Source organism: Podarcis muralis, chromosome Z, assembly GCF_964188315.1.
Source record: "Podarcis muralis chromosome Z, rPodMur119.hap1.1, whole genome shotgun sequence".
In the NCBI taxonomy this organism is placed as follows: Eukaryota; Metazoa; Chordata; class Lepidosauria; order Squamata; family Lacertidae; genus Podarcis; species Podarcis muralis.
This window is the reverse complement of record NC_135673.1, coordinates 31,314,948-31,335,701: the sequence shown is the minus strand read 5'-3', so window position 1 is coordinate 31,335,701 and position 20,754 is coordinate 31,314,948. Positions and strand designations below refer to the sequence as shown.

Sequence of the window (20,754 nt, the reverse complement as noted above, 5' to 3'; positions counted from 1 at the left end):
TGAGGAGGAAGTTCTACAGCTTAAAAGGCTGTCAAAGAGAATGCCCTTTCCTGGGCCACTGAACTTCTGAGTGTGATGGAACTGCCAAGAGGGTCTCCCTCTGCTTATCTAAACACCCGCAATCAGCTATTCCTACTTCAGCTATTTCTCTCTGAACCCAGTCCTGAATTTCCTTCTGGGGTTAAGGATAGCAAGTCTGAATGTTGTCTGCACATGCCAGTCTTTCAGAAGTAATAATATTTACTAAAGCGAGAAAGAATCTGGGTGGATTTGAGAAGATGAAAAGAGAATCCAGCCTTAAGAACAAGCCACACATGGGAGGGGTTGAAAGGAACAATTATTAGACACAGCAGCAAGACAGACTAGAAGCTCCCAGGCCAAAGAGGCTGCTCAGGCCACTTCCAGGCTGGAGAGAAAGGGAACCGGCAGGCAGGCAGGCAGCTGGTATAAATCCCTTCTTTCCTAATCCCCCAGGGCAATCCAGGGTCAGCCTGACAACTGCAGTTTAAATTGGAAGGGGAGGAGAAGAGAAACATTCCTTGTACTTTCCTCTGACGTCCCAAGCACTGCTTTGGTCTTTGGGTCTCCAGGGGCTGAGGCTGTTTCTCCTAACCTTTGCAGGGAAAACAGGAAGCAGTGATTGGCGTGAACACTAAAATGTTCCCAGCCTGCCAAAAGAACTTGCTCCTTGTTCTATGCTCAGCTCCGGCAGCTCTTGAACAAATGCTAAAGGAAAAGATAGTACTCTTCCCCCCACCTTCTTTATTGTGAGCAGGAAGAAAAAGAAACATTTCCCCCCAGTTCTGCGCAGCCACACAATAATCCTCAATAGACATCAGCATGGAGCACATTATCTAGTGCATGAGAAGAAATGCCACAACCACCAGGGCCCAGATGCAACTGATGCAGGTAGACAAGGACTAAACAAACCTGGAACACTCCAGATTTTTTGGACTGCAACTCCCATCAGCCTCATCTAGCACAGGAGCTGATGGGCATTGCAGCCTAAAACACCTAGAGGGCACCAGGCAGCTGAAGGCTGGATTAAACCATATCTCAGTGGTAGAACACACATTTTGCATTTAGAAGGTGCTTTGCAAGATAATAAATAAAATGTGCTTTTTAAAAAGTACCCTTCGTTGCATATATAAAGTGCTTTGCAACTCTCGCCCTGCCTAAATTCTTTTAACACAGGGGTGGAGAAGATGCAGCACTTCATAGGTCTCTGGACTAAAATAATCCATAGCCACTGGCTGGGTCTGATGAGAGCTGGAGTCCAACAACTTTTGCAGGGTCAGAGGTCAATGCTTCCGAGTCTCTTTCCAGCCCTATGAGCATCAGCAGGAGATGCTGAATGCAAAGGCTGCAGACTCCGGAATGCTACACTCCTTTCTCAGCTCAGTCAGAGGAGAAGTACAGCAGTGTTGTGACCCAACCCAGGCAAGCTCCTGACATATTTCCACTTACCAAAACACCCACACAGTTACCTGATCAAGCTGATCCTCTCTGCTAAGATCTCGGTGTCTTCTTTGGTTGGGGGGACGTTTTCCACAAATGCGATCCCGTAGAGCAAGAAGTTTTGCAGGAACTCTCTCAGGCCCTCGTTGGTCTCCAGGAAGCTCTGGCAGTCCACTGAGGGCACTTGGGCTTCCTGGTAGATATGAGCATTCCAGAGAATGCGTGGCTGCATGACCTGCTGCTTCTGCCCTTCATAGCTGTTCTTCAGCAGCCATTCCAACCCGTACCTCGTCACGTGGCCATCTGGCCCTGGGAGACAGACAGGATTAGTGCAAACATTTTTCGAGGTAAGCCTTTTATGATCAGAGAAAAAGAGAGAGAACCACACAGAGAGTCCACAGTCTGTTTCTTCCAGCAGCCTTTTGTGCAATCCTTTGATCTTCTATGTAGCGTCAATGGAACCCAGGGCTAGGGAAAGCTGTTGTTGGGATTCCAGATGTTGTTGGATTCCAACTTCCATCAGCACCTGACAGCACTACCAATGATCAGGGGTGATGGAAGCTGGACTCTAAACAACAGAAAAAGCCACAGGCTCCCCAGTCCTGATCAAAAATAAAGGCTCACCTTCTTCTATGTGAAGAAGTCATGCATTAATTCTGCAATATTTTGCTGGGTTGGTTCTACGCCTAGATTTATGCAACTGGAATTTGGTTGCATACTGAGGTTATTTTGAGTGCACGTTGGGATTTTCTGGGGCTTATGTTTGTTTTGCCTTTACTACTTTTAGCTGCCTTGAGCTTCTTTGCAGAATAAAGTAGAACATGAGTTTTAAAAATAAAACAAAACTGAATGAAATATTGAAAGAGTGGTTTGGTTTGATAAGGTTTAGCATATGGCTGAAATGACCAAACTTGCTGAACTTGTTGCTCTTGTATATTTTTAATGAAAATATTCAAGTCCAAGTAAATAAGCAGTAACAACTTCACTTTCATCTAAAACCAGAGCCAGCCAGAGGGCAGTTGTTTCTCATGCCCTCGGTTTACAGAAGAGCTTCTTCTCAAAACAACACTTAATCAAGGGAGAAGCTTGCATGCTTCCCATAGGCATTTGGTTGGGCCCTGTGAGAACAGAATGCTGGACGGGTTGGGCTTTTGGCTTAACACAGCAGGACTCTTATCAGCTTATGTGGGTACAGGAAAACGCATATAACGATCACAGGGTCTCTTCTAGGGCTGTTCTCTAAGAATTAAACCTCTGTATTATGCTTTACCTAAGTAAGAAATTACTTTTTAGTTATTAGGTACTAGCTAAATATTAAATAGAAGGAGACTAGAGGATGTATTGATGTTCTGTTGAAGTTTCCAAATATCAATTTCCTGTAACCAAGCAGCTAACAGCACATTATGTCGTTAAAAACAAGGAGGTGATTAATTTTTCTAAAAACACGCACAAATCATACCTGGAACAACAGAATGCCCAAGGAGCTATAGGTTTCATGCATGGGCGGAATCATCAAAAGCAGGAAATAATGCTGGATATTTTAAGACCCTTTGCCATTTTAGGAATGAAAATTAATAGTCATAGGAGGAGAGACAAGGAAGTATAAAGGTGGGGCTCAAATTCTGTGCTGCTGTGATTTAGACTGGGTGTGGTGCTTCATCAATGGAGATTTGTTTTCTTAACACTGCTTCTGAGTTTGTAAGTCTAGAAGCTTTTGCTGTGAAAGGGTGTGATTGGTTTACTTGTTTTTGTTTACAGTGGTGCCTCGCAAGACGAAAATAATCCGTTCCGTGAGTCTCTTCGTCTAGCAGTTTTTTCGTCTTGCGAAGCAACCCTATTAGCGGCTTAGCGGCTTAGCGTTATTAGCGGTTTAGCGGCTATTAAAGGCTTAGCAGCTTAGCGGCTAAAAGGCTATTAGCGCCTTAGCGGCTATTAAAGGCTTAGCGGCTTAGCGGCTAAAAGGCTATTAGCGGCTTAGAAAAAGGGGGGGGGGGAGCGGAAAAAATCGCAAGACTCGCAAGACGTTTCCGTCTTGCGAAGCAAGCCCATAGGGAAAATCATCTTGCAAAGCGCATCGAAAAACGGAAAACCCTTTCGTCTAGCGGGTTTTTCGTCTTGCGAGGCATTTGTCTTGCGGGGCACCACAGTATTTATTTTGCTATTAAATAAAAATCCTTATTGGACATTTGTCTGCAGCGATGTGGTATATGACAGTTGCTGAAGCTCGAAAGCCTATGTCTTGGGGAAAATTGCTGAGTTCTCAGCAACCTTTGACCCCAGCAGTCTCCCATGAATGCTGGTTACTCATTGACTAGAAGGAGTCTTTAAATGGTTTTGGCTGTTATTTTGTACTAAGAAATGTTAGGAGACAGAATAAGAATATCACTCAGTCAGTTCAGAAAGACAGCTCAGTGAAGTAAGCCTGAAGTCCAAATTAATAGGAGTTCAGAAGTGTCTAGTACATATAGTATACAGTACAGTAAAAAGCAATAAAAGCAACTGAATAAATATAGGGGTATAAAATTCAAGTCCACAGGAAAGGGTCTATTTTTAGGATCTATTTATATCTATTTGTATTATTTAATAGCAAATTTTGATTAAACCTACTTTTGACAGATAAGCTTGCTTTTTAATCCAAGAACACGTGAAACAGTATGAGGGCGTGAGAATGTGTGAAGTTGCAATTGGATAGGTGTATAACGAGAATGGAAACTTGATGACTATATAAGGCAACATCTAAATGGATTCCTATGAGAAGGCGATACCAACAATTAAGCTCAATAATTGATCAATATTTAAGATAACATCTAAATGGATTCAAAGAAGAAGAAGGTATAATAATTTTAAATTGTGCACATAGTTAACACTGCCTGTCTGGATGCTCTTAAGTATTTGTTTAAATGTCTTACAGAATTTTTATGGTTTTGAGTATGGAATCAGCTGTTTGCTGAAATGATGTTGCTTATTTGGTTTAGCTACTTCCCATGGTTAAAGTACAAAAGCTATTTACAGGACAATATTACTGAGTTTTGAAGAATAATAACTGAGAAAAATGGAAAATGTGATTAAGTCTCTCAAAAATATTAATTACTGTAATCCAAAATCATAGTTGCATACTATTTGAGAATACTTCTTTGTTAATTGCTGATTCCTGCCAGGAATATCCTTTCTGTTTTTGCTTCTTTGCCGATTTTGTAGACCTGCCTCAGCAAAAGGTCAACAAGAGCAACAAGGAAAACAACCATTTATGTTTTATGATATGTCTTATTTACCGTATTTTTCGCCCTATAGGACGCACTTTTCCCCCTCCAAAAATGAAGGGGAAATGTGTGTGCGTCCTATGGGGCGAATGCAGGCTTTCGCTGAAGCCTGGAGAGAGAGAGAGGGGACGGTGCGCACCGCCCCCCCCTCTCTCCAGGCTTCAGGAAGCTATTCGCAAGCCGTGGGAGAGCTGCGCGACTTTGCGCAGCTCTCCCACCTCTTGCGGAGAGCTGCCTGCACCCAGAAGCCTGGGGCGCGCTGAGCTCAGCGCCTCCAGGCTTCAGGCGGCTCTCCGCAAGCTGTGAGAGAGCTGCGCGAAGTCGCGCAGCTCTCCCACGGCTTGCAGATAGCAGCCTGTTCTGGGGGCTGGGGTTGGGGGAAGCTCGGGATTCCCCCGCCCCAGCCCCGCGCCTGGGGGGGGGGAAATAAATTTTTTTCTTTATTTCCCCCCAAAAAAACTAGGTGCCCCTATGGGCTGGTGCGCCCTATGGGGCAAAAAATACGGTACTTGCTATTAGTCTTCTGGCTGTAACAGAACCATATTTGAACTTATTTTATCATGACTTACTTTTAAATCCTTAAGAAACCCTATGGACTCCTTCTGTGTTGGATTTCTTTTTTTATTAAAAAAAATTACTTTGTAGGAATCTTTAAGAAGCAAATTCTTGGTATCAGGATCGCTAGCAAAGTCATGAAGACGGGTGTGAACCCATCTTTTACAGGTTCCTTTTCTTTAGATGTTCAAAGAACTTCAAGGTTCCTCTTCTTCTACCACAAATAAACGGAAAAAGCCTCTTGGTTTCTTCTTTACTCAAGTTGTGCTCTTGAGAAATCCTTCTCTGCATCCTCCCCTGCTCCCTCCTCGCCTAAACCCCAGAAAACAACGCTCCATGGACTCACAGGTAAGAAAGAGTGTTGTTTCATCCACACGGACGCTCTTTGGCCTGATGCACAGATCCACACTGGCTGTGTCCAAGCTGCGCTGGTTGGTCTTGGTATTGTAGCAGGAAGCAGAGCGGCAGTGATCACGTAGCCAGACGTAGTCAAAGCGCATGAGGATATCCCCATATTTCAGCTCTAGGAAAGACACATGCACACACCACTGGCTAAATGCAAGAAACAATAAGGAGGATTTTCTTCCAAATGAAATCCCATTCTTTGCCAGAAACTTTTAATAGCAGCTAATTTAGGTCACATGCATCCCACACATTTAAAGCAACCCCAAAGAATCCCAGGACCTGGAGCTCCCACAGCCATGACTATTATACAGTGGCATGAATGTGCTTCAAATGTACAATATGGATGTGACCTTCTAATAACGAACACATTCTGCAAGCGTGCATGGCAACACAGCCAAGACGGCACCAACTGACTCGCAAGAAGTCAGCTTCAAGCAAGCTTGGGGGAATTCTGAGGTTTACAAAAGTACAAAAAACTCTGGGGGAGGGAGACCCTAAAGAAAAAGAGGACTCACACAGCTCAGTGAAGGCTGAGTTTGCTCTACAGGCATGGAATGCTGATTGACTAACTGCATGGAGGGGAAAACTGAATGTCCTAAGAAAGCAGCACGGCTGGCTGGCATCTTGAATGGAAGCGCTTTTGCCCAGGAAGCCACTCACATGCTCTGACTTTCATCCTTCCCAGCCCTTCAAAGCCCCTCACCCCCAGGGTACTTACCCAAGTGATCATCGTTTAACTGCCAGGCACACTTCAGCGACTCTGGGGCTGTGTGATGCCAACGAGTCAGACTTGGAAGGGTTTTCCTGAAGTTGAGCAGCCATGGCACCCGGCACCTGGGACTTTTCTTCAGTAGCCGCTGGGAGCTAGAGAGCAGGTGAATCAGCTGACGACCCCACATCCTGGAAAAGGGAGACCAAACAGGGAGAGACCCTCACTCACATGTGCCATTGTTAGAAATAGTTTTGAAACCACACTGCAATCCATGCTTGACGCTTTGCATGCAAGGAGCTGTGTGTGAGAGACGATTTAAGAAGAGAAAGACACTTTGGGTGAAACCCTGGATTGCAGCTGCGCCACCTGATATGCAGCTGGTCTCTTGGGGGGGGGGAACCTGCAGCATCCTCAGCCAAGATGCTGATTTGGGGGGTTGCTGCTGGGTTTTGTCCTTTTCATATGAACAGGTAAGCAGGGCTGCTCTGCAACAGAATTCCATGCAGCTGAAAATACCTGACCTCCCTCCCAACCAACCCTGTGTGGGGTTTATCCGCATTCACCTGGAGGGGAACCTTTAGAACAATCAAGAGTTCTGTGCAATGAAGGGATAAGGCCAAGGCCATGTTGTGGGTTAATGATCACACCCACATCTCAGACACTTGCTAAATCAGACTGCAATTGGGAGACTGCTGTTCTGGGTGGTAATGGGACTTGAGTGTGTCAGCTGCTAGGTTGTGTGATGACAGCAGGAAAGAGAATTAGGCCAGTAGCTCTTGGGTCTTTTGCTGGCAATAATCACGTAAACGGCCTGCTGCAATCAATCAGTCCTCTGCACCTGGCAATTATATGTTAGGAACCATGGTGTGGCACGGCAGCACACGTCCTGCTAACTTGATCTGCTGGGAGACATGATTGAGTAGAGAGTGGCTGCAAATAAGCACCTGCTGAAGTGGATTTAGGAACATACAGGGTTGTCAGATTATCAAGTCAGAGTACTTGTTCATATAGTTCAGTATTGCCTATTATGACTGGCAGAGCTGTACAGGGTCTCAGGAAGAGAGGAACAGATTATAGCCCAGTGGTTAAACACATGCTTTTCATACAGAAGGTGTCAATCTCCATCATCTCCAAGTAAGGCGGGGAAAGATTCCTGCCTGAAAACCTTGAGAGCTACTGCCAGTCAGTGCAGACAACACTGAGTTAGTCTGGCTTGGGGTAAAGCAGCTTCCCATGTTCTCATATGTGGTGTCCCTACCTGCAAGAACACTCCCACTCTTCCCAAATCCTAGTGACAACCAAGCAGGGATTTCTCAATGCCAGCAGCATCCTTACTTGACTACTGGTTTAGGTCACACAACAGAGAGGTCAAATAGGTATTTTAATCTTTATGGCGGTATTTCACAAAGTTATGCAACTGACTTTATATCTCAGCTCAAGGCAAAAACCAGAACTGGTAATGGCAGTGATGGAAAGAAAACACAACAGGAGGGGGGAAGGAGGGCTGCAGAAAGTTGCTCATAACTGTAGAAAAACTTCAAAAGCAGGACCCAGAGCACTAATTCAAGCATTCTCACAGCAATTATTTTGTGACCGTGCTAGCATGAGATGTAAGGTTTGTTGTTGTTGTTGTTGTTGTTTAGTCGTTTAGTCGTGTCCGACTCTTCGTGACCCCATGGACCAGAGCACGCCAGGCACTCCTGTCTTCCACCGCCTCCCGCAGTTTGGTCAAACTCATGTTTGTAGCTTCGAGAACACTATCCAACCATCTCATCCTCTGTCGTCCCCTTCTCCTTGTGCCCTCCATCTTTCCCAACATCAGGGTCTTTTCCAGGGAGTCTTCTCTTCTCATGAGGTGGCCAAAGTATTGGAGCCTCAACTTCACGATCTGTCCTTCCAGTGAGCACTCAGGTCTGATTTCCTTAAGAATGGATGCGTTTGATCTTCTTGCAGTCCATGGGACTCTCAAGAGTCTCCTCCAGCACCATAATTCAAAAGCATCAATTCTTCGGCGATCAGCCTTCTTTATGGTCCAGCTCTCACTTCCATACATCACTACTGGGAAAACCATGGCTTTAACTATACGGACCTTTGTTGGTAAATGTAAGGTTTGGCAGGGTCTAAACATTCATTTCATCCAAGGCTGGTCCAAGACATTTTGGCACTTGAGATGAACCACAAAGATCTACACTGGGAACAAGGGGGGAATGCAGCCGCAGCAATAGTGAGCAATGCATTCATTGCAGGTTGGATCTGCTGCCCCTATGGATTCTGCCACCTGAGGCGGTCACCTCATCTTGCCTCATGGGTGGGCCAACCCTCCTTTCATCTACTAAGAACTTCAATCCTAGGTACATTTACTGGCCAGCTGAAATTCCCAGCATTTTAATCTTATCCGTATTATAATTTTGTTGTTGTTTATTAAATTTCTATACCGCCCTTCATCTGAGGATCACAGGGCAGTTTACAATATGCATTGTTGGTACAGCACCACTAGAACACGAGAACCACGTTAAACAGACCAAAACAACCAACTGGGTTCAATTCCCAGCATCTCTAGGTATGGCTGAGAATAATTCCCTGCCTGAAACCCTGAGAGCCACACTGCCAGGCAGCTAGATGAACCAATGTATAGTAGATGAACTCAGTACAGTGGTACCTCGGGTTGCATATGCTTCAGGTTACATACGCTTCAGGTTACACACTCCGCTAACCCAGAAATGGTGCTTCAGGTTAAGAACTTTGCTTCAGGATAAGAACAGAAATCGTGCTCTGGCGGTGCAGCAGCAGGAGGAGGCCCCATTAGCTAAAGTGGTGCTTCAGGTTAAGAACAGTTTCAGGTTAAGTACGGGCCTCCGGAACGAATTAAGTACTTAACCCGAGGTACCACTGTATAGTATAAGGAAGCTCCCTATGTTCATAGTGTAACAGGCAGCTCAGTAGTAGATACATCATTTGCATTTCACGTTCAAGCCCTGATATCCCCAGATAGGTTTCCTGCCTGAAACCCTGGAGAACAGCTGCCAGTTAGTGCAGACAAAACCAAGCTAGATAGACCAAAGGTTCAACTGTATACAAGTCAGTTTCCTATTGCAGCTTTTTAAAGAGAGTTGACAAAGAAGATACCGTGAAGCAATTCACATGAAGAGCATAACATACACATCAGAGTTCACATTTATCATCAACAGATAAGTTAGCAAGAATGATTCTTACCTTTGCTCAAAGCTGACCCTTTGAGACTCTCACATTATCGATGAGTGGTGACCTGCTAGACTGTGGCTATGATGCTGCTCTCAAAGCATAAAGCAGGGGACATGATATACCGTACTTTTATCAGACTGATTTTTGCTGCTACAAGAAGTTGCAAACTTTCAAGTTTCAGGTGAATTGCCTGTTGGCAGCAAAGACGTATTTTTCAACCACCTGCTTTCTATTGCCGAGGTTCTGCGCCTTTTCTTGTTTTGTTTAACCAAGAGTGCTGTGAAATGCAAAAGCTTGCATTTTTTTCCAATGCCAACTTAAGCTTGTCTGATAAAAAAAGTCCCTTTAATTAAAGACAGCAAGAAAAACCACTTCTGCTATGTTCTCCTAATTCATTTGCTCCCAAAACTCTTTCCAAAGGGAGAAGAAACTAATTCACACATTGATAAAATGCAAACATAAAACACAGAGAAAAATATGATCCTTGTGTTAAATCAAGAGAGGAACAATCAACAGAGCACTCACAGTACCATAAACTGCAGAATTAGCTCTTAGATCCCCACTTTTGATTCCTAGAAAGCAGCTCAAGAGAGAGAAAAACAAACCTGAAGAGTGGAATTGCTCATTTCGACATGAAGATTCTCTAAGCATCAATGAGATATTTGAATGACTATAATTCCAAGAGCCTAACGGGCATGAATGCGTGTGCAGAAACTGAACAGAAAGTTGTTACAAACCTATGCTTGCTCCAACAAACCTGCCAACAAGACTCTCCTGCGTTGCCAAGAGCCTGGAGTTAAAAGCTGTTATCTCCTTCCCCACACACAGTCTCTGTCACCTTTCCCGTTTCAGTATCAAAGGTTGCCAGAGACGGACTGAATATATTTCACAGCTAAAGGGCTCACAGCCCTTGATCTAATCAGTCCTGGCGATTCTGTATATTCAATTCCATGCATGAGAGGCTGGTTACCAGGGGAAGATTGGGCAGAGCCCAACCATTATTTTTGCTCCTGCACTGCTTAAGTGCCCACAGTATCTTTGCAAGGGAGAAAAATGGGGAGAAAAGCAGAACTAAATGTCCAAACGTCTGGCGACCCCTTGGCTACCCCCACCAGGTCCAGTGATTACTAGCTGGCCCTGATCCCTGGTGCTCGTGGCTCACATCCAGAGATTTTGCATGCACCTTTAACCTTTACAATAATTCAGCATGTTTAAGGAGCCAAAGACTGGCAGACACACAGAGATCAACGATGGAAATTTGCATCAACCACCAATCATGGCAATTTACATACAATGTACAAACATATACACAACTGAGGAGATAAAACTGCCAAATTACATTTAGAATTAGAAATCAAGGGGAACAACATGGCTCTTAGAATGACCAGTAGGTAACAGAAACAGTTCAGAGGTAAATTTTCTGTTATCCTCAACATCCCTGAACACTTCCTTGTTTTTTAGGGAATGGCTGAGCAATTACTTTGTCGTCAAGCAAAGTTTACCTCCGAGCTTCAGCTGAACATAAGCAGGATGAAATCCGCAGCTCATTCCAACCAAGTACAAACTCAGTGATGATCTGGAGTGTTTAAGGGAAGGAAGTGGTCATCTCCTTTGTGCGGACAAGAGACTCTTGCTTCAAGGGGGCCAGACTGTGCTGGGTCTGACCCAAGAGGTGAAAGGTGAGATGGAATAAAGGAGAGTGATCAAGAATTGTCAGAAAATCCAAAAACAGCAGAAAGGACCAGCCATGCCTAGGGCACGTATTCTTGGGGCAAGAGCAGAATTTGAGGGAAAGGCAGGAAGGCAGTGCAGCTGCAGCCCGTGGGAAGCTGCTGAGAAACAGAACAGCTTCCCTGTGATGATCTAAGGAGGGGGAAACTGTCCTTCAGCTACCAGTATATCCCCTCCCTGAAGTTGGTCAGAGGTCAAGGCAGCTTATTGGTGCTTTTAAAAAAAAAAATTGAAAAAGCAAAGCAAGCAAAGCAAAGCAAAGCAAAGCAAAGCAAAGAGCTAAGTGCTTTCCAAGGGGGAAAAAATGAAATAAAATAAAAGGAAGGCCATGGTGACTTCAGGTCTCCAGAGAGGCTTTTTGCTCTGTTTGCACAGAGGATGCTGTGACTACGAAAAATACAGCATGATAGGTTCCAAGAGTTTCACATATAAACAAAAACACATATATTCAAACACTTGGAACCAACTATCCTCGCACAAGCAACCTGAGGCTTCTGGAGCTTGCTTACCAAAAGATTTACACCCCTAACCAAGACAGAAAGCTTAAAAGCTCCTTTCCAACTGGTTTCCCCATCTCTCTGCCAAGATATCCTCGCAAGGCTATCTGCAGAGGCAAATTTAGGGTAGTATGGCTGGTTCAGTTAAACTGGCTGCAGACCATCAAGGGTGCTGCAACTATGATGCAGAATGGAAGGGGGGGTATTTGTCAAATTTTGGCATCCCACATAGGATCTGCTGAAATTTGAGACCCCCCAGGTCTGTCACTGAAATCCAAGTTCCTGCACACTCCTGCAAGAGCATCCTAGACCTGGTGCATAGAGAGGGCCTTGCTTCTCCAGCAAGGCAAAACGAAAAAACAAAACAAATCCTGCACAAAACGAGATTTGAAGCTCTCAGATTTTCTTGCACTTAAAATGTGAAATTTCAACTGCACATGGTTAAAACTGCACAAGTTAAATGTGCATAAGATGCGATCATATTGTATAACAACTGGGCTGCTGCAAAGCTACAACAGCACTGCAGTATATACTAACATAGATGCATGCACCCACCTCCAACTCCAAAGGCGCTTTCTAGGTCAGGGTTCCATTCAGCTCACATTTCATACCTTCCTCTGAGATACTACAGGGTAGCCCAAAAGTAGGTATACTTTTAAGAAAAATGAATGATTTTTTTTTCTTTACTGATATCGTGAATGATGAGAACAAAGAAAGTGGATTCCAAAGCAGTACCTGTACACTTACTTTTGGTTCATCCTGTATCAGATGTTAAGATAGGTGGAAGGAGAACCTTTATCCATAGAGCAAGACTGGCCCTCCCTTGAGGGCGTCTAGTGCTGGGTAGGTTCAGAAGCAAAAGCAGGCACAGCAACAGAATTGACTTCTTTTGTGGCTGGTACGTTCCAGCCACACAAGTCCAAGGTTTCTACACCACTCACATCTCTTCAACCTTTATCCAATTGAGCAAATTTCAGTCAGGAAAAAGAGTGGAGAGTAGGGCTGGTAAGGGGTGTGGCCTGAGGCGAATCTTAAGGGCCAGATCGAGAGGTTTGGAGGGCCACACCCATGTGAGGGGCTTACGCAAGCCAGTGCCTTCCCCTTTAATGTAATATTTAAACTGACCCTCAACATTTCACGGATCCTGGAGACCACAGCTTTCCTTTTTAGTGCAGCTTTTGAGCCATAGTGGTTGCTCATTTTCCAAAGTGGTATTCACTGCTATGGTTAAATTATTTTGGTGGCTCTGTCTCTCTCTCGTTTTTCAGCATTTAATGGCTGCCTTTCTGTATTTATTAGAGTCTTCAAACTGTTTTTTAAGTTGTTAAGTTAGGCATAGGTATGAAAATGAATAAACAAGTAAAAACCTATGGGTGTTTTTACTAGAGAACTGATTACGTTTGCAAGCATAGGTGACACCATCCAGTTACAGTTGAATTGCTGTTCCATCATGAAGGGTTCAGATGTCTGGATAGCTGACAGCACACAACTAGTGATGTGGCTTTGCCCCCCAAAAAAACAATTGGAAATTGCCGGGGGAACCACCTATGTAAATCAGGCTAATTTGCATGGACTGATTTGAGTGATTTACATATTTTTTTGGTTCGTATCAGAAAATTTTCCGATGCCATCAACAAGCAGTCAAATTCACCATGTTTATTTTAACTGTATTTAGTAAGCAAAGATTTCAAAACGTACTCTGTGCCAGTCTTTTATCGGGATGCACAAAAGCCTTTGAGCTCAAATATCTGAAGGGTAAATTGAAAGCTTACTTAATGTGGTTTAAATGTTACATTTTGCAGAATGTTTTACTGGAACGTTTGTGAAAACGAAATAACAATAGCAAGGGTTTCCTTTACATTGTTTAAAAACTACTAAAGTACTGAAAGCCGTTGACACACTAATAAGCTTTAGCAACCCAAAGAACTGTGTGTGATATGCTGACTCGCAAATTTGCTAGGGATAATCACCTGAAAAACATTAATTACAGCTCTGGAGCTGCCAAGTTTGCCTAATATTATCCATTGTTACTAATAAACTTATGAAACACAATTTTCGGCAGGGGGGGGAAGCACTGGAATTTTCCTGCCTCAAATCACTGACTGCCATGATGGTTCAGGTTGATGAGAGTTGGGAGTCCAATAACATCAGCAAGACTAGAGATTCTTCACTCCTGATTACACATATAAAAAATTTAGAAACCCAGCCATGGACTGATGGCAAAAGAAAACCATGCCAAGAAGATTAACATGTCATCATGTATTAAGGTAAAGGTAAAGGTACCCCTGCCCGTACGGGCCAGTCTTGACAGACTCTAGGGTTGTGCGCCCATCTCACTCAAGAGACCAAGGGCCAGCGCTGTCCGGAGACACTTCCGGGTCACGTGGCCAGTGTGACAAAGCTGCATCTGGCGAGCCAGCGCAGCACACGGAAACGCCGTTTACCTTCCCGCCAGTAAGCGGTCCCTATTTATCTACTTGCACCCGGGGGTGCTTTCGAACTGCTAGGTTGGCAGGCGCTGGGACCAAGCAACGGGAGCGCACCCCGCCGCGGGGATTCGATCCGCCGACCTTTCGATCGGCAAGCCCTAGGCGCTGAGGCTTTTACCCACAGCGCCACCCGTGTCCCTCCATCATGTATTACAATAAGTTTATTTAGTACCGGCAGTGTGTTAAATACTTCATGGAACACAGAAGTTATCTAGCAATGCCTAGAGGATTTAGGAATATAGGAAACTGTCTTAGACCATTTGTCCATCCAGCTCAATATTCTCTACACTGACTGGAAGAGGGTTTCAGGCAGAAGAGGCTCCCAAACGCACCTGGAAATGCCATGGTTTGAACCTGGGACCTTCTGCCTAATTTGTGGATGTATGATCAAGGATTGCCAAAGTGTAATCAGGATGGGGAGTCCTCTTATAGCAATGGAGGGGCAGGTAAACTATGACGAGGTGGTTCAGCCACAAGCTTTCACAACCTGGTACCTTCCAGGTGTTTTGGACTACAACTCTCACCATTCCTGACCATGGAATGGACCACGTTTGCTGGGACCGATGGGAGTTGGATTCTAGGACATTTGGATGGCTCCAGGGTTGGGGAGGGCTGTGTACACTCTGTTCTGCTCTGCAATTAAAGCAAGCCACAGCTAAGATGATAGAAGGGTACACTGATAACTTAGCAGATGGCAAGGCACCTGCAGAGCACAGAGAAGCTACATTAGGATCAGGCCAGTAAGTCTGGACTGACTCACAGTGACACTAAAAGCCATGTAACATTCAGCAGAGCTCAGATTTACTTCCAGGTGCTTCAGCAGTTCAAAAAAATTATGTGCCAGACAAACATAAAAAAAGCCAGGCAAGTCTTTGTTCCTGCCTGACATCCCTTCTCTGGTGGAGGCCTGAAAGCCAAAAGGAAACTTCAAACACACTTTCCAATTGCTTACAGGCAACCACCATTTTGCACGGGGGTTCCTTTCCTGACCCCCACAGGCATTGGCAGAGCAAGTGTAAGCCAGCATGATGCTTGCGTGCACAGTGTGCATCAATTGGGCATGCCTGAAATGGTTGCTGCCTGTAATTTATTTTTAAACACTGTATATACCGCTGAATTGTAAAAAAACCGCAAAGCCAATTGGGGTAGCCAACATGGTACCCTTCAGAAGTTGTTGAACTCCAATTCCCATCAGTCCTACCAAGCATTACCATTAATCAGGGATGATGGGAGTTGTAGTCCAACAACACCTGGAGGGCACCACGTTGGGTACTTCTAGCAAGAAGGCAACTTAATGTCCTTTCCTGTTCATAGGACATTAAGTTGCCTTCTTGCTAGAAGCCATATATTTTTATTTCAACAGTTACTCATCTAGATCGGGGTGCACAACCTGTGGCATTCCAGATGTTTCTGGACTACAACTCCCATCAGCCCCAGCCAGCCTAGCCAGTGATCAGGGATGATGAGAGGTGTAGTCCAGCATCTGGAGGGTCTCAGGTTGTGCACCCCTGATCTGGAAGTTCCCTATGTTGGGAAACTGTGTACGTGTAGCTACTCACATAGAGTCAATTAAGGTTTGGCAGCCAGCCAGAAGGCAATCTGAAGGAGTCTGCCTGGAGATAGCAGAGGCATTGAGACTGCTCCCTGATTGGTCAAGCTCTCTCAAGGGAGTGATAATTAATGGCCTACTAACTGGTAGTTGAGAGTTTTGGAGTTCAGTACTTCAGTGTGTCAGTCAGTGTAGGAGTTGTGAGTCGTGTATGAGAGAGCTAGCTAAAGATCCGTGTTCTGTTCCTGTAAATGGTCCACTGTATATAATAAACACCTAACTATAAGTTCCTGGTTCCTGCTTCGTCTATCCTGTCTGCAGCCAAGTTGCCAATTGCTTCCGTGGATTCTGTGTGTACTCTGCTAGGTCTGGCTAAGGTCCTGCAACTAGTCAGAAAGTTGCGAAACACCAATAGGTTTTGCCAATACCCTATCCCTGGTATGAAGAGTGGGATAATGGCTTGGAAATCAGGGAAAACAAGGAATAAATCATTCAGATGTGGCAAAGGCTACTTCAGTGATGGGAGATGCATGCTGCACGCAAATGATTCTAGTCCAATTCCTGAGTTAGCAGATTAAAAGGTGCTAGGAAGGAAGCCCACGAAAGACCTTTGTTCAAATCTTAAAGACCCATAACCCAACATCTGTCATGTTCTCCTCATCAGAGTTGTGCCATGTGCCTTAACGCAGTAGAAAGCTAGCAGGTCATAGTTCTTAGCACCCAGCAGTTCCTTATATGCAGATGGAAAAGAGTGGAAGGGAAAGAATAGTGTCAAATGTATTAGAGGGGAAGAAATAAAAGCTGCTTGTGGAATGCTAGGCTGAAGCAAACAGCCTTTTGCAGTAGTCAAAATGAGTACAGTGGTACCTCGGGTTAAGAACTTAATTTGTTCTGGAGGTCCGTTCTTAACCTGAAACTGTTCTTAACCTGAGGCACCACTTTAGCCAATGCGGCCTCCCGCCGCCACCACGCAATTTCTGTTCTCATCCTGAAGCAAAGCTCTTAACCCGAGGTACTATTTCTGGGTTAACGGAGTCTGCAAACTGAAGCGTCTGTAACCTGAGGTACCACTGTATTCCGCTTGCACAAAACGTCCTAGTGAAATGCTGGTAGAAATGACATTTTGTTAGAGCCAAGGTACACAGCAGAAAGAGTTATACATATTTATTTCCATTGAAAATAGTCAGGAGGGGAGCATGGCTACTCCGTTAAACAAATATGGACTACACAAGTCGTTAGCATGAGTGCAGAGGCACCTCAGCCAATCTCTTTGTGTGGCCCCTGACAATATACCGTAAACATATAGCCCACAACTTGAACAAATGACAAAAAAAACCCTCCTTTCTCAGTTCTGACTTGCATTGGAGACAGCAGCAGAGGAGGAACAGAGGGAGCATGATTCACCCAAACGTATTTGATGCTAATAAAAACACGAGTACATCCGTTAGAATTGCAAGGGAGAGCTTCCCAGGCAAACCTTTCCATCTAGATATGCCCCAGGATCGACATCTCAGCATTCCTTTCGAGAATCAAGCAACAGGTTTGGTAGGATTTGATTTTTGTGTGCCAGATTCAGCTATACAAACATGCCACCAAGTCATGAAATTTGGCTTTCATGATGTGTTTTTCTGCCTTTATTTCCCCTCATTATCTGCTATTTATTTGGAAAATACTATCTCTGCACTGCTCCTATTATTATGTTTTCTTCTTTGTACTTTTGAATTGACTTTAATAAAACCCCCACCCCCTGTAAAACCCACCAACAGATACCACTATTTCATATCTAAACAAGAAGTGGCGGGGGGGGGGGGGGCGTAGAGCGCTGTCTGCCTATGGGCTGCAATTCTGCCACTTACTCGGGAGTAACCCTCAGTGACTGACAATAGAAATTCCTTCCAGTAGCACCTTAAAGACCAACTAAGTTACTTCTTGGTATGAGCTTTCGTGTGCATGCACACTTCTTCAGATACCACTTCTTCAGACACACACTTCTGAAGAAGTGTGCATGCACACGAAAGCTCATACCAAGAACTAACTTAGTTGGTCTTTAAGGTGCTACTGGAAGGAATTTTTTTTTGTTTTGACTATGGCAGACCAACACGGCTACCTATCTGTAACTGACAATAGGACTTACTTCTGAGGAAACTGAACAAACACGCACGGCGCTCTCTACACCAGCTGCCCTTTTCTCTCCCCCCCCCCTCTTAATCCCTTATGAGTTGTGACTTTTTTTCGGCGTGGGAAATGCACTCTGGGCGAGTTCAGAGGCACTTTCTCCTGGGGGCTCACATGTCCTACCGGCGAGCGGTCTCAATTAAGCGCAATAAAAGGCACCCCCACGAATGCTTCCGAAGTTCTGTACGCCCCTCCCCACCCCAGCTCCCCTTTCCCCTTCACTGCTACTGCTGCGCGCACACGCCCCCCCCCCACCCCCCGCTTTCAGCTCAGCATCCCTTACCTTCAAAGGTATCCGCACCTCTAGAAGACCGACCCGCCCCTGCAGGAGGAGGAACCCAGCGACCATAGAGTGCGCGGGGCAGAGTGGTCTCAGGAAAATAACTCTTTTGGGAGAAGCAAAGAGGAAAGTCATAATAAAACTGTTAAGTCACGTCCGGTTGCTATTTTAACCGTTGGTGCGACCAAGGCTCAGAGACAGAACGGGGTTGGGGGGCGCTCCACCGTGTGGCATTGCTGTCCGTGCCCCGCACATGGCGGCCATCCCACGAGAGAAGGAACGCCTGGCTGTAATCCCGCCCCCTATGTAGACCGATGATTGTAGGGCTCTTTGGAGTTAGTTGGCCGCTCGGTTCAAGGGGCTGCAGTCTCTGCGTATCGGTTTCCGGTTCTTGACAGCAGCTGTTAGGCTCCTCCATGTGCGGGGCAGGAGCTGCGGGAAAGGCATAGGGAGTTAACGTTAAAATGTAAGGATCTGGCGAAGCCGGCGTAAATCGGAGGCACTTTGTTGTTGTTGTTGCTCCAGTGTTCCCGGGACATTTTTTCGTTTCGTGTTTGCTTCAGTGTTTGCATTCTGTTTTTGCCGAAGAGCAATCCCAGACTGGTTGTCAATAACTTAGGCCATAGAAACTCCCTTCAAAACACTACCAAAAACTTTGTCACGTAAATGCAAAACTAAACAACACACACAACGTGACAGGCTGTATGTAACTATATAAATTCTTTTTTAAAAATTTTTAAAAATACGATTCAACATATCATATCAAAGTATGTGGTTCTGTAGACTGACTTATCATACAAACAAAACATATTATAAGAAATTAAGAGTCCAGCAGTTTGACCAGGAGATACAATCTATTTAGTTCTTATGTTAGCAATATCCACGATGTGGAATTCTTATATCAATCTTGTAATGTTCCACGTGAAGATGCTTTTAAGAATTCTGGCGTTCCTTGTATACAGGTGTAAAACGAAAGACTTAGAACTTTTGTCTGAAATCTGCATACAAGGAACACCAGAATTCTTAAAAGGTTGATATAAGAATTGTATCTCCTGGTCAGTGATATGATATGTTTAATTGTATTTTTAAAAGAATTAAAAAGAATTAAAAAAAAAAAGAAGAATTTATATAGTTACAGCCTGTGTGTGTTGCATAGAAACTCCCTGGCAAGGAGGGGAAGCTCCATTTTGTGGTTCAGCTCCTGCCGAAATGTCTTGGGCTGGCCCTGGTCATAGGCCATTGCCATCATCAGGCTGCCATACTCCTGCACAGAGCAGGTCCTCCTCTTCCTCCTGGTTGCTGCCTGTTCACTTTCCTTCTCCCAAACATGCAAAATCCTGGGTGAGCTGAGCAGGGGTGCAGATGGAGCCCTGTGGGAATGGGCAAGGTGGTGGATCCATAGCAGTGGTTACAGCAGCAAAGAGGCTCTGTGAATGACCTCAGCATCTACAGGAGCACTTCCATGTGGGACAATGAGCTGGCAGAAGTTGACCAGCCCTTACAGAAAAACTGGCACTCCATACACTTGTTTCCTGTTCCCCGCCTACCGCTGGTCAGCCGTCTGTTCCCCTTCTGCTCAGTGCCACTGTCCTCTGCCTCCTTGTGGGCATCTGCGCCAGCGGCAAAAGGGAAGAGGAAGGGCAGCAGCAACTGCCCCAGGGTGTGTGAAAGGAGGAGGCTGAGTCACTTTTACTCTATCACCTCCTGACTCTAGGTGAGGTTTGGGCCCAGACCATTGAACAAGCCAGGGGAAGACGCAACAGTGTGAGGTAGTGGTTAGAGTGCGGGTCCAGGACATGAGAGGGTTCAAATCCCCTCTGGGCCAAAAAAACTCACAGGGGTAACCTTGGGCCGGGAGCTGCCTCTCAGCCTATGCCTACCTCACAGGTCTGAACGAGGAGAGGATCATGGAGCTACCTTATTTATTTATTTATTTATTTATTTATACCCCCCCCCCCCCTTCCCTGGCCAAGACCAGGCTCAGGGCAGCTAACATCAAGTACAAAAACAATTAATTAAAATACAACTTAAAAGCAGGATTAAAGTACAACTTAAAATGCAGCCTCATTTCAGTGGAAGCCCTTGAGCTCCTTGGAGATGAAGGTGGGATATGTATGCAATAAATAATAACGAGAAGGGGGGGGGGGCGATAACACAAAGGGAAGAATTCTCTGGGAAAGCCAAGCAACACCCTTGACAACCCCAACACCCTTGACAACCCCAAAAAAAGACTGGCCCGTACGGGCAGGGGTACCTTTACCTTTATCACTGTATATAAGAAAGTTTCTCTAACTGGCAGCATGCTGTCGTGAACTTCACCTTACAGTTTGGACTGTCCTGGTAGGGAAAGCATATTTAAAAAAAAGCAAGTCATACAAGGGGCCTTACTTCTGAGTTAACCCCCTTTCGTGCCATGCTCTTCACTTCAGTGGGCTTTGCATG

At 45.0% G+C, this 20,754-nt stretch overlaps 1 protein-coding gene across 4 annotated transcripts in view; it reads right to left on the bottom strand.

Annotated features, from left to right (window-relative positions):
• The window catches only part of TMLHE (trimethyllysine hydroxylase, epsilon), a 30,293-nt gene extending 11,720 nt beyond the window's left edge, over positions 1 to 18,573 (bottom strand). The window contains exons 1-4 of one of the 4 annotated variants that reach the window (XM_028715084.2): positions 18,316 to 18,573; positions 6,397 to 6,578; positions 5,620 to 5,796; positions 1,488 to 1,767 (exon numbers count right to left, since the gene is read on the bottom strand). In XM_028715084.2, coding sequence (XP_028570917.2) covers positions 1,488 to 1,767; positions 5,620 to 5,796; positions 6,397 to 6,577 — 638 coding nt within the window. In that variant the 5' untranslated portion in view covers position 6,578; positions 18,316 to 18,573. Of the gene's footprint in view, positions 1 to 1,487; positions 1,768 to 5,619; positions 5,797 to 6,396; positions 6,579 to 10,196; positions 10,304 to 10,328; positions 10,348 to 11,093; positions 11,416 to 18,315 lie in introns of those variants that run through there. The other 3 variants (XM_028715085.2, XM_028715086.2, XM_028715087.2) reach the window with 3 other exon arrangements.
• Between the last annotated feature and the right edge of the window lie 2,181 nt (positions 18,574 to 20,754).